The sequence below is a fragment of the Oryctolagus cuniculus genome, chromosome 11 (assembly GCF_964237555.1).
Source record: "Oryctolagus cuniculus chromosome 11, mOryCun1.1, whole genome shotgun sequence".
Taxonomy (NCBI): Eukaryota; Metazoa; Chordata; class Mammalia; order Lagomorpha; family Leporidae; genus Oryctolagus; species Oryctolagus cuniculus.
The window spans coordinates 99603866-99620973 of NC_091442.1; the positions used below are offsets into that span (position 1 = coordinate 99603866).

The following is a 17108-nucleotide window of genomic DNA, read 5'->3' on the forward strand; positions in this document are numbered from 1 at the left end:
TAGTGAAACACTCTCCCAGGATAATCAGCTCTGGAGATCACTGTCGCTTGCCTGACAGGTGCAAGCCACCTAATCATGTGTTCGTTTCACTGGGGTAGACAGCTAACGAGCATAAAGTCTTTTGGATTTTTCAATATAAATTCCAAGCTTGGCTGATTTTTATAATAACATTTTTGAGCCTTTAATCACTCAGGAGGCTATTTCAATCAAACTCTTTCCGTAATTTGATAGTTAAACCTGCTTTTCCCCCACAATGAAGGAGATGCCTTTCCAGCACCACCATTGCTCTGTGTTTATGCTCATCAGTTGTGTGCATGTGCATGCCATCAAGTCTGTTGAAGCTTTGTGATGGAAAAACAAAGGTGCAAAACAAATTACATTAAAAATTCCAAAAAAGGAGATGATTAAAATTCTGCACAGTGAGTTATTGCTGCTTAGATTGTGTGGCTGTGACAGTCTAGTGAGGTCAAATATCTGACTAGGGCAAAGTGCTATGATGCTCATAGGACTGTGGCAAACTAGGGTTCTCCTTGTACAGAGAGCACCTTTCAGAGTACGGAAAATGTATTGAACGTACTCAATGTATACATCACATCAATAAGCACATGCAGTTAATCCATTAGTAACTGGATTATCATAGTATTTTAAAGACAATGGGAGGAGCAGCTGCCGTGGCATAGTGGCATGGTAATGCACATCCCATATCTCAGTGCATGGGATGGAGTCCCACCTTCATGCCTCACCAGCTTCCTGCTAATACATGTGAATGGCAGCAAATGGTGGCCCAAGTACTTGAGTTCCCACCACCAACATAGGAGACCTGGATGGAATTCTTGGTTCCCGGCTTTGGCTTGGACCAGCTGTGTTTGTTGCAGCCATTTGGGGAGTGAACCAATAGATGGAAGAACTCTTTCACACTCTATTCTGCTTCCTGGTCTCCCACTACATCTTAGTCTCCCTCTTCCTCTCTCTCTCTCTTACACTGCATTTCAAATAAATAAACAAAACTTTAAAAAATAAATAGAATGGAAAATTAAATGCCTATTTTGATTATCACTTCTGTTACACTGTAGCATTATTAGACTACAGTGCTAATATACACTGCTTATATTGAAATTAAATGCATTTGGGCCGGCGCCGTGGCTCACTAGGCTAATCCTCCGCCTTGCGGCGCTGGCACACCGGGTTCTAGTCCCGGTCGGGGCGCCGGATTCTGTCCTGGTTGCCCCTCTTCCAGGCCAGCTCTCTGCTGTGGCCAGGGAGTACAGTGGAGGATGGCCCAAGTACTTGGGCCCTGCACCCCGTGGGAGACCAGGATAAGTACCTGGCTCCTGCCATCAGATCAGCGCGGTGCGCTGGCCACAGCGCGCCGGCCACGGCGGCCATTGGAGGGTGAACCAACGGCAAAGGAAAACCTTTCTCTCTGTCTCTCTATCTCACTGTGCACTCTGCCTGTCAAAACACACACACACACACACACACACACACACACAAAACGAAATTAAATGCATTTGAGTTTTTTTCCCTACCCTTAGCTAGTTACTAAATATAAATCCTTTGCTACCATATTTGTCAAGGCCTCTGAAAGTGACCCAGATATGAAAAAAATGTGAGACTATTTTTGGAATCAATTATTTACCTGATTATTTTGTAAATTGTCTGACATGAAATGGCTCTTAATTAAGCACTTTTAAATGATTATTTAACTTCAATAATCTTGCTTGTTATATATTTTGATCATGAGTTTATTATCATAGTGTTAATAACTGAGGATTCTGGCTATCATGTCCTTTTATGATAGTCTTTAGACATTTTTGAGAAGTTTTCACATTTAATGCTATCTTTCAGTCAAAGCATTTTTTTTTATCAGTAGACAACTTGAAAGGTCAGTGTCTTTATTTCCTTTTTATTTGGAAGACTTGCATTCACAGTCTTACATTATATATTGAATAGGCTCAGAAATAATGGGAGACACAAAGCTTTATAGGAAAACCAAGCGTTTCTTTCTGGCCATTGACAGGCCCTCTGTGAGCCTCAGGCTTTCCCCCACAAAACCTTGAGATATCTTAGATATCAAAAAGAGTACAATAGAGCATCAGTTTCCCAGACGCTGGGATGCCATCTTGGGAATAGCAAGAGGTTAAGTTTAGAAAGTAGTTTCCACTCCGTCAAAGAAGAGCCTTTCTAGATTTAAGATATTTTTTATCACTATTACTTTTCCTCTGGTTAGCCTGTCATTTTATTGGTAAATAGTTAACTGTTCTTGGCTTTTTAGGTCCCTCAAATAACTAAATTTATCAAAGTACTAATTGCATTCTACACATGCGTGTTTCTTGAAGACTCCTGATTCAGTGACCAAGTCTCATAAAGGAAGCTGGGCTCAGCTTTCCCAAAGGTTGAACTTAGAAATCAGCCACATTCACTTAAAGAGAGAGTGAGAACAATGAATTTTAACCTTTTAACGACACAACTGTGTCTCATTTTGTATACGACACTGTTATAGATAGTAATTTATAACTATATTTTCAGTATATTCAACAATGAATAAATCAGAAACAGATCCAATGTTCTTAGAAACAGTGGTCACTTTGAGACTGAAATGTTTGCTCAGGCATTTTCCTTCCTCTCCAGACCTTCACCCTGGAAGATTCTCCACAGTTGCAGACATTTGCTGATTCCACTGGGATTTGAAGCACTTTCATTGCATGAGAATCTTCTCTATGGTAACCCTGTGACAGTCTAAGATCCGTGTACATAAAAGAAGCTGAAACAATTCCTAGATTTTTGCAGTGTATCCAGTGAATTTGTTTTAAATATTAAATGAATGAATTACCAGCAGTTAAACTGATCTTTATTGTTATTCCCTAGTTATATCGTGACAGTTCTCTACAATCCGTTTTATCTTTGTGGCTCCTTGCTAGCCCATCTTCTGTGGACATGACGCCATCAGATATAATAACTCAAGCTTTAAATAGAGAACTCTGCTTTCAATGGTACATTCCTCCCCTGGACAGACCTCCAAAGGAAACAGAACCTATGGTAGGTAATGTAATGATAGAGCTAAATCTTTCATTTAGATATAAAGTTAATTAGACCATATAACTTAAAAAGTAGAGAGCATCAATCTCTTAACTATCAGATTGGTCAGTGATTCACGTTCAAGGAAAATCTTGAAAATGGATCAAAATTTTAACAATAGAACAGCTGGTCAGTATAGCCTTTTGCAGAGGAATCTGGCGCTGTGGCATTCCTTGGGTTGCTGCTTTCTCTAAGAGCCTCAGGCTTTTTGCCATAACATGTTTGTCATATAGTTTTGCCCTATTCAGCATTCTTATTTGCTTTTTGTCTTCTGCATTGGACTACTCCCAAGCTTTCCAGCTCTTGAGTGTTGTCCCTTCTAGCTGTGCCTCTAGTAGCTTCTGCAGCTCCTTGACTCAGGTGACCCCTGTCAAATTGTCAAATCTCCTGGGTCTACCTCTCTTTGTTCTTTGGCACTGCTTCTCCCATAGGCCCCTTCATTCTGCTTCCTTAGGCTGGAAGCCTGCTTCTACCTCTTGGTCAATTATACATCTCTTCCTATTCATATGAAAAGAGAAACTTTAACATATCACTCTGCCTTTAAAGCTATTTCACACATTTTTAAAGGACAGTCTTCCCTTGGTAGCTGTTAGAGATTGGTTCTAGGATTCACTGTGGATACCAAAATCTAGGATGTTCAAGTCCCTTACATAAAATAGCACAATGTTTGCATATAACTTCTGATCATCCTACCACATGTTTAAAATCATCTCTAGATGACTTATAATACCCAATATGATGTAAATGCTCCTTAAGTTACTATTATGCTCTATTGTTGAGGGGAAAATGATGAGAAAAAAATCTGTAAATGTTCAGTACAAATATAATTATTTTCTGAATATTCTACACCAATAATTGTTGAATCCATGAATTTGGGACGACAGGATACAGAGGACCAACTGTATATTCTCCTTTCCACCCTTTGGTTAAATCCTTGTCAAATATTCCATATACATTTTAGAATAATGAATATAGAATCTCTTTTAGGGGAATTAAGTACAACAATTTTCAAACTGTGCTTCTAAGAATACTAAGAGGTCAGGAAATCAATATAGTGACTTATGTGTAGCATTTTTACAAAGAAAAAAGTTTGTATCACAGATAGCAAGTAAAAACTTGGTTTTCTGAAACTTATTTCTTGATATATATTATTAAAAACAAGATTGTATGATTTGTGTTAAAAGTAGATTTTTTTAGATTAATCTTCAGCATGTTTCAGAATTTACTTACTGGAAAAAAGTCACCAAAGTTCTAAAAGGTTATGAGTACATTCATTCAGAGAGTCTGAACATGGAAGCCTCTGAAACAATTGGTTACCCAAGCAGCTGAAGAAGGTATAAAAATATAAAATTCAGGTCACAAGGTCATAGACACATCACATCTATCAATATGACACGGGAAGACTGGGGTAGGATGATTTGATATGTTCATGTGCTGGTATCAGAAAATGACAATAGCAGAAGCCAATATGTAAGGAGCAAGTGCTAAGACCAGTGACTGGTAATTAGAATAGTAAGGCTTTGTCCACAAACAGTCATGTGTGACAAATCACAAGGAATCACAAACCAGTGTCAGTGATCGGAGGCAGAGCAGTAACTAACACATTCTGATTTAACTGGATTTGCTTAAATGATTTTCTTAAGCCACAAGAAAAGATGCAGAACACCCAGCTTTTCCATTTCTTGGTTTTAAGATAGTTCCCCACCCCACCTAATGCCAAGGACTTCAAGAGTTCATGGAAAATGGTATTAAAAGGGCTGGGCCAGGCAGAAGCCAGGAGCCAGGGTCTCCCACATGAGCACAGGGCCCCAAGCACGTGGGCTATCCTCCTCTGCTTTCCCAGGTGCACTATTATGGAGCTGGATCAGAAATGGAGCAGACAGGACTCAAACTGGCACCCATATGGATGTCAGTGTCACAGGCTGCAGTTTTATCTGCTAGACAATAACACTGGCCCCTGAAGCCTCTCTTGAACAATGTCAGTATCTTGAAGGGACATGATAAAGATTGCCAGGGACTGTCACTTAATGAAATGTCCAGAATCTATCTTTAAAAATAGTTGTGAAGAGTGGCTTATTTAAATCAGAAAGATAAATGATTACAGCTTAACTATAAAAATATATAACCACACCCAAGGTTGACTGCCATGATTTGTGTCAAGTTTATACCTTAGGAACTTTAGCTTTATTCTGCCTCTTCTGCTCTCAGACGCATCCACGGTTTCAGTACAATCCCTGGGAGCTAGAGAAAGAGATTTGAATTATGCTCCTAACTTGATCAGGGTCGATAAATGTGATTAGGGTTTGTAGGAATGAGGTGCAATGAAAAGCCAGATAGCTGGCTCTTCCTTTTTGAGGTGAGAACTAACTTGGAGGGAACCAATGCTGCTACACAGGCTATTGTGTTGAGCGCAACTGGAAAATCCAAAGCATGGTGTTCTGAAGCTACAGAATGCTCAGGCAGACAAGCATGATCAAGTGCAGGAAGTCTGATCAAGCGAAGCACTGAAAAGCAAGATTCCATCTGGCAATGAAAACACAAACTTGGGCAGAACTGAAATGATTCCGTAGAAATGTTTATTCAGTGTAGAAATCCAGCCAGTCTGGGAACAAGATATATTGAGCCAGTGCTCTTTTCTGGAAGTCTTTTTATCACTGATAAGAGCTGAACTTTATTTCAGGGTCCTGAACAAGCAGCTCATACATTCAAGGCAATCTCCATCCTGTTAGGAAGGAAAAAGAAGGGTTAGGGTCCCCTGGAAAAGCAGATCATAATACAAGTAGAAGCCCAATATTATCCACTTAAATGTCAGAAGTGACATGACTCAGGGATCATTAAGATGCTCTCGACTTCTCTCTGAGATGAGTCTAGTTGGCTGAGTGATTAGCTTGAGGCTGGTACTACAGATAGGGCCCAAGATTTGACCCAGGTTCTGGAAATAGAGGAAGACAAACGCTGTATGGATGAGGCAGAGATTGGCATCTGAGAGTCTTTGGTCCTTGCTGATTAAGTGAAAGAAGACCAGTGACATTGGTGTCTTCTGTATGCTCGTTAGAAATGTAGTCTCTCAGGACCCAATCCAGACCCACTGAATAAAATATGCATTTTAATAATATCTCCCAAGTAAGGTGTGTACATTCAAGTTTGAAAAGTATGGGTATAGGCTGGTACTACTACTGCACCTTACAGTTCTAAGAATGATTTTGCCATTTCTTTCTTATCTGCTGTGACTTCTCTTGGTACCAACCAAGTCAAAATTCAGAACTGAAAAAGAAACTAGGAATATCTGTTTTACAGATGAGGAGAAAGTGCCATGTGGGTAAAGTGATTTGACCAATGCTATAACTTAATAATCCTGAAGATAGTAATGGGGGCCTCACTCTTCTGATTCCTACTAATGATTTCTTTATAAAATACACTTGTAAGTTATCTGATTACTAATTAATAAAATAGTTATTAAATGCATACTGTATACCAGACATATTATCAACTGGTTAAGATACAAGATGAGGAAGTCATGAATCCACTCTAATGGAAGAGAGAGTCTTCTTTTATGCTTTCCTGTCCTACAGGGAGATATACATGTAAGACAAACTTTAAATACAGTATTCCTTGGTGTTAATCAAAGTCTTATCTTGTCTTTATTCCATGGACTGTATTGTCTCTCTGGGTCTGTTGTCTCCTCCAAAATCTAATACTGAGTAAGCAAAATGACATAGGGTGAAACTTAATTCCTGAAGGGGGAGGATGAGTAATAATGACTGGTCAGATACAGATCAAGACAGGAAGTCAGTTTGGGGTCAGCAACAGGTCCAAGAGAACGTGAAAATGAGATACCAAGGTAAGATGAGCCGAGAGTGATCATTAGACTAAAAACAATAATGCTCTTTACTTTGACTCATTAAATCCTCACACCCATCCAGGGGGTAGAGATCTCCACACCTCCAGTTTATAAATAAGAAGGCAGGAGATGCACGTTTAAGTAACTTGGACGTAATTGCAAAGCGAGTAGTTGGCAGAGACATACCCAGGCGTGCTGGTTTCTGAATCCATACTCAGGACAATCATACAAGTGAGTCTAGTTTTATTATTATTTAGAATTCTGATCTCAGACTGTTTTTGAATTCAGTTATCTATACCACACCCAGTTAGAAAAGGCTTTAACCATGTAGTGTGCATAGCCATTGACAAGTAGCAGCCTGGAGGAGAGGAAAATCATTTTCATTATCAGAGGTCAAATATGAAGCATATTCTCTATTGACATTTTTTTGCTCACATACCTTAGGGAACTTCATTAGCTCTTACATTACTGATGTAATGCAAAATTCAGAAACTTGAAGATATGTGTTGACAAGTGCTGTAAGCACTGAAAAAGTACAAGGTGTCACTCCTGTATTCAGGGATTTTTATGTATCAGTCTGGGTGTCAAGATTAACTAACAAACAAAAAAACAAGTGTAAACACCATAAGATAGTATGTGATCTTCGCCTAATCTCTCTGGGACTCATTTTACTTTTTTTAAAAAAAAGTTTTGCCGAATTTTCCATAATTTGAGAAGGCAAATTTTGAAAGACCTCTAAATAATATGAAATAATAGTCCTCTGCCCAGAACTCCTCGTCCCTGATTCCCTTCCTCAAATCTGTTTATGTTCAACTTTTTCTTCTGCCTTTGTTTTCCTGATGTCTTTTTAACCATATATCTAAATCATACGCTCACATGACAATTTCCTGAGCAATCAGCTTCATACATTATTATGAAAGATAAAAGACTGTGTCAACCCCTTTGCCTGTCTCACTCACCGTCGTCCCCTCTGCACATCTTCCTAATTGAGTTCCATCTCAATTCTTCTTTAAATCACAGTCCGTGTTACTCTGTGACCATAAATCTAACTCACAGTGGAGCCAAATGTGGTACTATTTCCTTTCTTCCTGTCTTCTTTTCTGAAGAAAAACGTTGCCTTACCTTCAATTTAGTTTTCTAAGTACTTTAGAATCTCTAATTCCTCCCAAACTTTCAAAGAAAGTTAAAGTATAGTCAAATTCATCAGTTTATCTCTGAGTTCCATTTTTCTGTTCTTCTTCTGACTCATGCTCCAGATTATCTATTTTCTTGGCTCCACTGTTATCTTCAGAGTCCATTCCCCTGGGGAAGGGCATTTGACGCAGCAGTTAAGTCACCCCCTGGACACCCACATTCCATATGAGAGTGTCCAGTTCCAGGCCCAACTCCTCCACATCCGACTCAACTTCTTGCTAATGCGCATCCTGGGAGGCAGCAGGTGATGTTTCAAATACCTGGTTCCCTGCCACCCATGTGGGAAACCTGGATTGAGTTTTGGGCTCTTGGCATTGATCTGACCCAGCCCTGGCCCTTGTGGCCACTTAATGAGTGAGTCAGCAGGTGGGGGATCTCGTTCTCTGTCTCTCTGCCTTTAAATAAAATGAAAATCAATAATAAAAAAAAAAAAACCTTAAAAACCCATCTCTCATGGAAAAGAAGTCCCATTCTCCATTCTCTCAAGAATTCCTTCATCATTCTCTTAGTTCCCTCTGATTCTCTCACCTGTGTCAGATGAACACATCTTCCAGCTTCCAGAGAAAGGTTTATCATAAAAAGAAGTCCCTTTGTGGAAGGGACAAAGATGACAAGGTGCAGACGGCACAGAGCATCGTTACAGATCGGGATCAGCCGGAGCAGCTTTGCACAGGACGTAGTTCACTTGCAGGTCATGAACCACCAAAATAGGACCAAATATGTAGGGTCCAAGGAAACTGCTCTCTTACGTGGAGGATATTTTATAGCTCTCTGTTCGTGTAGTCCAAACCACATGTGGGACAAGACTCAACAATAAAGACAAAAATAACAATTGAATCCAGATGCAAATAATCAATATGCACGTTTCCTGTAAAAAAAAAAAAAAAAAAAAAAAAAACAACAACTGCTGGCAAGATGTCACAGGCTGCTCCCTAGTGTGTTTCAGACTCTAGGACAGGATGACATCAATCACTAGTTGGTATATTTTATTCAGGTTTGGCCAAGGGCGATAGCTTGACTATGTTTCCCTGAGATGCTAATGGAGTTGCAAAAGATTGAGATTACTCAACAAGTAAAAAGACTTGGAATGTCTGAAAAAAGTCTTTGTTTTAATGCTTAATTCATTGTTTTCTAGGTGTAAATTATATTCCCTCTAAAAGTGGCAGGTACTGTAACCATTTTCTGTAACGATCCTGCATTGCTATTGAGAAGTCTAATTCCATTCCCTTTTGTTTGTTGGACTTTTAACAGAATGGTTTCTAGATTTATTATCACTGGGTTGGTGTTTTGGCATAGTGGGTAAAGCCACCACTTGCAAAACTGGCATCCAATAGGGGTACAAGTTCATGACCTGGATGCTTCCCATATGGTGGGCTGGGAAAAGCAGTGGAGGATGGTCCAGGTGCTTGGGCCCCTGCTGTCCACAAAGGAGATCTGGAAGAAGCTCCTGGCCCCTGACTCCAGCTGCTGCCACCATCTGGAGAGTGAACATCTCTCTGTCTCCCTCTCCATCTCTCTCTCTCTCTCTCTGTAACTGACAAATATCTCAAAAAGCTTTATATACCAGGAGTGTATAATAATTTAAAAATTTAATTCAAAAATTTTTTTCCAGCACTGTGATCATTTCATCAGATCCAACAGGAGAAAGAGAGGATTTATTTTCAGATTATCCAGATTACAGATGCGTAATATAAATTATTTTTGTATTTACACTGTCATTCTTTTTTTAGGAAAAGCTTTATTAAGATATAATTCACACCCTACAATTCACCCATTTAAATTATATAATACAATATAATATAATGTGTTCACAGAGCTGTACAACCATCACCACAATTTCAGAATATTCTCTTCACATAAAAAAAGAATCTCATAAGCATTAGTAGTTGTGCCCATTTCTCTCTGTCATCACTTCTGTCCTTTCCTCGCTCCAGGCAATTATCTACTCTCTGTTATATATCTGTCAATTCTGGACAAGTTTAAAAATATTCTTCCTTTCTAACTAACTAGAATTACATATCCTTTGGCCAACATCTGTGACACCCTTTCCTCTCCACCACCACCACCTACAACTCTACCTCAGTTTCTGTGAGATTAACTTTTAAATTCCACATGTGGATGAGATCATGTGGTCTTTTGTTAGTATCTGGCTTATTTCATGTAACGTGGAGGCCTCCAGGTTTACCTTTGTTGTTGCAAATGTTCCTTCTTTTTGTGGCTGAATAGTATTCCTGTGTGTGTGTGTGTGTGTGTGTGTGTGTGTGTGACATTTTCCTTATCCTCTCATTTGATGATAGGCATCTAAGTTGAATCCATATCTCGGCTACAGTGAGTAGCACTGCAGTAAACATGGAAGTGCAGGTATCTCTCTGACATACCGATTTCAATTCTTTTATGTAGCTTTGTATCAAGTGTGGAATCCTAGTTCTTTATTTGTGACTTTGGAACATCTAACACTCTTCTTTCTATCACTTGTGAACTGAATTTCTTTCACCTGCCTTGGCGTGTGTTTCTTCTGTTGTGCTGAATATACTTAGGGTACCCTCCTTAATCTGGAAAGTCATATTGTTCAGTTCATGGAGGTTTTTTTCTTTGATAATTTCTTCCCTCTGATTATCTCTGTACCTTCTGAAATTTCTATTATTCCTTTATTTAAACTGGTGGGTTGAGTATTTTTCTTATTGTTTCTCCCTTAATTATTCATATTTTCATTAATTTTGAGGAGATTTTACTTTATGTTTCCAATCTTTTACTGTCTGCTTAGTTGTCGTTAGCATACTTTTTAATTTTTAAGCTGTCTGTGTTGTTCACTGATAGTTCCATCTTTATGGTACCATTATTTCATGGATGCAATATTGTCTTTCTTCTCTCTGAGGGTATTAATTATAGTTTCATTAAAGTTCTCTTCTGTCTTGCATCTGATTCTCTAATTTCCTTTCTTCTGTAAGTCTTCTGCCTTTCTGTAAATTTCTGCCTTTTGTGTAGTGACTCTTGGCTGCCTATTCTCATTTAGAATAAGGTGCTAAAAAGCATATTGCGTCAGGCTTATTGATTTATAGGTCTCGTCATAGGATAGATGCATAAGGAGCCAGTATTCTCATTAAAGGATGCGGAAGTGTCAGAACATCTGCAGGTGTTTTCTCTTTCACTGCTCAAAAAAGCAACTGCAGTGGAGTGGAAGAGTAGCTCTGATTCAGAATGTAGACTTTCACTTAATTCCAATTTTTTCAGTACCTAATGTCCCTGAGCATAGGTCCTCTCTGATTTAACATCAACAGACAGCAAAGTAGAATTTCACAGAGGAGATAGAAGGTATTGGGGTGAGGACTCTTCTGGCTGCCTATGCCCAGAAAAGAGATGGGAGGGGTGTTGTTGACAGCTCCTGCTTGTAGTTCCACCTACTCCTGCCTTTTTTGTTTTTTGTGTTTTAGAAAAGATTTATTTGAGAGTCTGGTACCTGTGCTCAAGGTCAACCCACCCACTCAGGCAATACCAGCATGCCACAATTGTGGATGTCATAAAACTTGTGGAGATTGGCTGGCACCGCGGCTCACTAGGCTAATCCTCCACCTTGCGGCGCCAGCACACGGGGTTCTAGTCCCGGTCGGGGCACCGGATTCTGTGCCGGTTGCCCCTCTTCCAGGCCAGTTCTCTGCTGTGGCCAGGGAGTGCAGTGGAGGATGGCCCAAGTGCTTGGGCCCTGCACCCCATGGGAGACCAGGAGAAGCACCTGGCTCCTGCCATCGGATCAGCACGGTGAGCCGGCCGCAGCGTGCTGGCCGCAGCGGCCATTGGAGGGTGAACCAACGGCAAAGGAAGACCTTTCTCTCTGTCTCTCTCTCTCTCACTGTCCACTCTGCCTGTCAAAAAAATAAAAATAAAAAAAATAAAATAAAAAACTTGTGGAGATGTCATAATGATTTGCAAAATAATAAAAGCTGTTAGATGTCATTACTGTAGCACTGACATCATAATCAATGGTGATATCACCACTGGGATGTGATAAAATACCATTATGGTTTTATAAAATCCATTGAAACCCCATTTTACATACCATGTGATGTCATAAGCCAGCATTGTGCATTATAATAAAGTATGATGACATGAAATGATTGTGATATCATAATCAACTTTAGTGTCATAAAATCATTGTGATCTCATAAACTCAAGATTGTGATGTAGTAATCATAATTTCATCAAACACCAATGTGAATTCATAATTTATTGTGGTATTGTATCATAAAACCTATGATTTCATAATTGATTGGTATGTCATAGAATCCATTGATATGTCAAAATGAATTGTTAGACAAACAATTTTAATTCCCAAAAAACTATTGTGAAGGCATAAACCTACCTTGTGACATTATAAGCAACTGTGATGTAAATGAAATGCAGGTGATATTAATGAATTGTGGTCATACAGCACTATTGTGATGTCACAATCTTTGTAATGGCATGTACAAAATTCATGTGATGTTTTAACTTAATGATTGCAATGTCACAGAACTAAAATTGTTACATTATGAAATGATTATGATGGCAAAATCAATTTTGATATTATAAAGTCATTGTAACATCTTGACTCTACAACTATGATGTCAAAATTAATTATAATATCGTTAATAGCCTTATGATGTCATAATCAATATTGGTGTAATAAATCAACTTGTATTATAAATTAAAAAAATATTTATTTATTTATTTGAAAGTCAGAGTTACAGAGAGAAGAGGAGAGAGAGAGGAGAGAGAGGAGAGAGAGAATCCTCTATCTACTGGTTCATTCTCCAGATGGCTACAATGGCCGGTGCTGGGCCAAGTAGAAGCCAAGAGCCAGGATCTAGGAGCTTCAACCACGTCTTCTATGTGGGTTCAGGGCCCCAGGTACTTAATTCATCTGCTGCTCCTTTTCCTAAGCCATTTGAAGTGGAGCAGCCAGGACACGAACCTGCTCCCATATGGGATGCTGATGTTGAAGGCAGCAGCTTTACCTGCTACACCTGGCCCCTTTACCCACAACTCGTGCCTTCTAAGAGGCTTGAGCCTCCAGTCCTAGAGCCTTTGCAGTGTTCGCGTCCAAGCTTGTTGCTGGCAACCTCTCTGCAGGCTCTGAGGACACCACCTGTGCTCTCTACTGAGGCAGCTATGTTCTTTCTAAGCGCTTTCTTCAAAGTGTCATTGACATCTTTTGTCTGCTTCTTCTTCTTTCTTGTTCTTTCTATCCTTGTGGATTTATGCTTTTTAAAAAGTCCCTTTACTCTTAGTTTAGTCTGATATGCCAGGAAGCAACAGAGATCAATGCAGGAGCCCAGTCTGTCCATGTTGACGGGCAGCTCTGGGTCTTAGCTTTCTTATATCTCCGATGAAGGAATTAGATCAGACTGTCTCTACATTTCTATGAATCCAAAATTCCGTGTCCATGACTGGATATGAGTGCTCTATCCTATGGGATTGACTCTAGGAATTGTCAGACTCCAAACAGCAGGGAAATAACTAGAGCATAAATCATCAAGAGAATACTTCAGTATTAAGGGTGGGAAGTTGTATACAGACTAAGTGAGGGGCAGGAAAGGGCACAGCATAACTGCATGCGTGGTAGTGGCTCTGCCCATTGACAGGAAAGGTGCAGATGCAGAAGAAATAAGAAACTAAGCTGTATGTTCATCAGCTATGTGTCTAGTGCTTTCCATAGAGGGCCCCCAAAGACTGAGATTTAAACCTAATCACAGCACATGAAATGTCACTCTTCAGAAATAAATTATTACCAAATAGTATTTATTTTCATCTTATAACCTTTGCGCAGTCCTTGTTCATATTACTTCTCTTTTAAAGGCATTGGGACAAAAACATCACTTTTCTAAAGAAAAACTTTTTAAAGTGCCATGATATTATTTTGAAAATGAATGTTGCATTTCTGGAGGCAAAGTGTAATTTTGATGTCACATTTTATTTTTCTTACAGGTTTTGTTGTTGTATGCATATAATATGAAGCCCCTGAAGATTTCAGACATTAGATATTCTGTTAGTAGCAGTGTGTGTACCGGCTCTTTCTGGATTCCACTGACCAGGCAAGCAAAGATGAATTATCTTCTGTTCTCTAGCCCTCTTTGTGACAAAGGGTAAATCATAGGAGACCTTGGAAAAGACTTTTTTAAAGAATCTTCTTTAGAGGAGAAGTGTACTGCAGTGGTTAAGTGTGTGAACTCTGAATCCCATAGGCCTTGGTTCAAAAGCTGGGTGTACCCCCTTGTTACCTTCACAACCCTGAGCAGTTTATTTAACCTCTTTATGCCTCAGTTGCCTTATTAGTAAATGGGGAATAATAAGGTGGTAGTGCCTAGGGTTGTTGAAGGAACAGTCAATACATTTTAGAAAGATTATAAACAATACAAGGATGTCTACACTACATTTTCCCTGTAATTCCTTGGGAGTTTAAAGAATAATGTAGCTGTACATCGGGTTGCATAATTAAGCCCAAGTTTTACCACCTTCCCTGTCTCACCTTTCCCTCTGTACTGAATTCTATTTTGTGTTGTTCCTAAAGCCCAAAGTCTGTTTCCCAAGTTGTGTTCCTCCCTTTCTATCAAACTGAAAATATCTCTAACTTTTGCTCGTCTCATTTCTGTTTTCCTAATTGTCTTTACCAAATTGTTTGTGTTAAAATTTTTTTTTCATGGCTTAGCTAGTTTACTTTTGACTCCATTGTTCATTCACCTCGTGACCTCATCCTCCAGTATCTCCACCAAAGGATGGAAACGATGCTACCTGCTCTTCCTACCTTTTGGGTTATGGTTAGGATCCAGTCAATGTATGAACATGGTTTTGAAAAATTGAAAGCACTAACACCTGTGTCTGTCAGGGTCTGCTTCTGCCCAGCCAAGTACCTAGTATGTGCCTAGTGAGTGGTGAATTGGAAATTCTCTGTCCTTCCCTAGAGAGTCTTGTCATGCTCCATGATTTTCGTTTTGAAGGACTTCTTGGCCTTGCCATGAAAGAGAATAAAACAAGAGTTGTTTCAAGAGCTGGCATACTTTCAATTATTCAGTCAATTTTATTTCTTTTTTCTTTTTAAGGGAAATAACAGAAAACCCAGGCCCAGGTTATATACCAGTACAGCTAAAGAACAACATTAGGAAAGTGTCCACTGGTCTAGTGAATCCAGAAATACTGCATGCATTTTATTTTTCCAACATGGTGAAAATGATTATAATTTCAACAGAGCAGAAAGTCATCAAACTGATGGACTTCTTCATTTATTTTAAGAGTCTTAATTTTGGTGTTTTTATGATCAACAGTAGGGTTACTTAACATAGGAACAAACTCCTGTCACCAAGCACTATAGAGGAGGGCACCTAATAAACTTCATCTGGTCTGTCTTTTGGTGGCACTGAGAGAATGGACTGTTTCTGTAATCAAAGGTGGCATTCCATGTGTTCTTATGAAAGTCAAGATCAGTACATGAGGAATTGCTCTTGATCCTTCTTTAGAAGGCAAAGATAAAATGAATAAGATGGGTCACAAAAAAAAGAAAAAAAAGAAAAACACAGCCAAAGAAGAAAAAACTTGAGTGACGTATGAATCGTAGTTGCTTCTTTTATTCTCACTTCCTCATCTTCCAGTTAAATTCTCATTAGGAAAAATATATTTTAAATTTGGGCACTTTTCTTACAGCAACAAAGGAAAAGATAGTGCTCTCAATGAATATACATGCAGACTTCTGTGCAGTTTTGCCTAAATGGTAGTTACACTGTTGTGTCCAAGATCAAGTTTTCTGCCTGATATTCCTGCCTTTAAGCCTTCTGTCACCCACATTTCTAGTTCTAGTTGGATGCAGCCGCACAAGACACAGCATCTTGAGTGACAGTGTCCAGTAGCTCTTGAGGACAGAGGCTATGGGGAGTTGACATGGTAGATGCTTGCTGGTGGTGCTAATGATGGAAGTCAAAAAGGATGGACCACATCCAGAGAGGACAGGTGTAGAAGTCCATGGGGAGAGAGGGAAATCAGGATCAAAGGCAAGCCAGAAAACAGAAGAAAGAACAAGATGTAGGACAGGGGAGGTCATAGCATTAGATTCCAATAACTGAGACTTGGATCATCTGATGTTGCTGCTTGTACAAGGGCCCATCTGCTTTGCCCAATACCAAATTCCTCTTAGTGAAGCTAGAATGGGCCATGCATTCTGAGGCAGAAATTACAGTTGTAGACACTGATTCATAATCTTTACCCCAACAGCAAAGAATAAATTATCCTTCCTTCAATTCCAAGTACAGCTGGTCTTCTATATCTGGGAGTTTCATATCCATATACTCCACCCACAATGATGGATAGGAAATAAATGTTTTTAAAAATTTCATCTAGGGTTGGCATTTAGCCTTGTGGTTAAGACACCAGTCAAAATGCCCACATCCCGCATCAGAGTGCCTGGGTTCAATACCTGGCTCTGCTTCTATTTCTGGTTTCCTGCCAATACAAACCCTGTCAGGCACCAGTAATAGCTCAGGAGATGGTTTCCTGCCACATACATAGGAATCCTGGATTGAGATCTTTGCACCAAATCTCATCTTTGGCCCAGCCCCAGCCATTGCAGGCATTCAGAAAGGGAACCAGTGGATGGTAGCATGCTCTTTCTCTCTTTCTGCCTCTGAAACAAATAAATATAAAAATATTGCATCTGTATTTAACATGTACAAATCTTTTAATTTCTTGTCATTATTCTCTAAATAATACAGTATAGCAACTTTTATAATATTTATATTAGCACTAGGTATTATATAATCTATAGATAATTTAAAGACTGACAATTAACATGGGAGGATGCACATACTTGTTCTATGCCATTTTACGAGTATGTAAGGGACATGAGCATTGAGGATTTTGGTACCTGCAGAGTATCTTTGGACCAACCGCCAGAGAGTAGGTACCAAGGAGTGTTGTGTTACAAAGAAAAGATATGTTATTTGGGGAAGCGAAAGAAGAAATCTTCCTCAAGATA

At 39.3% G+C, this 17108-nt stretch overlaps 1 protein-coding gene across 15 annotated transcripts in view; it reads left to right on the forward strand.

Annotated features, from left to right (window-relative positions):
• CFAP54 (cilia and flagella associated protein 54) overlaps positions 1–17108 on the forward strand; it is a 372233-nt gene that overhangs the window by 291092 nt on the left and 64033 nt on the right. For 9 of the 15 annotated variants that reach the window (XR_007919541.2, XR_007919542.2, XM_051845787.2 and 6 more), the window contains 2 exons: positions 2869–3039; positions 14075–14181. Coding sequence is in view for 11 of the 15 variants with exons in the window: in XM_051845787.2 (XP_051701747.2) it covers positions 2869–3039; positions 14075–14181 (278 nt within the window). In the remaining 4 variants the exon portion in view is untranslated. The other 6 variants (XR_011380202.1, XM_051845792.2, XR_007919544.2 and 3 more) reach the window with 5 other exon arrangements.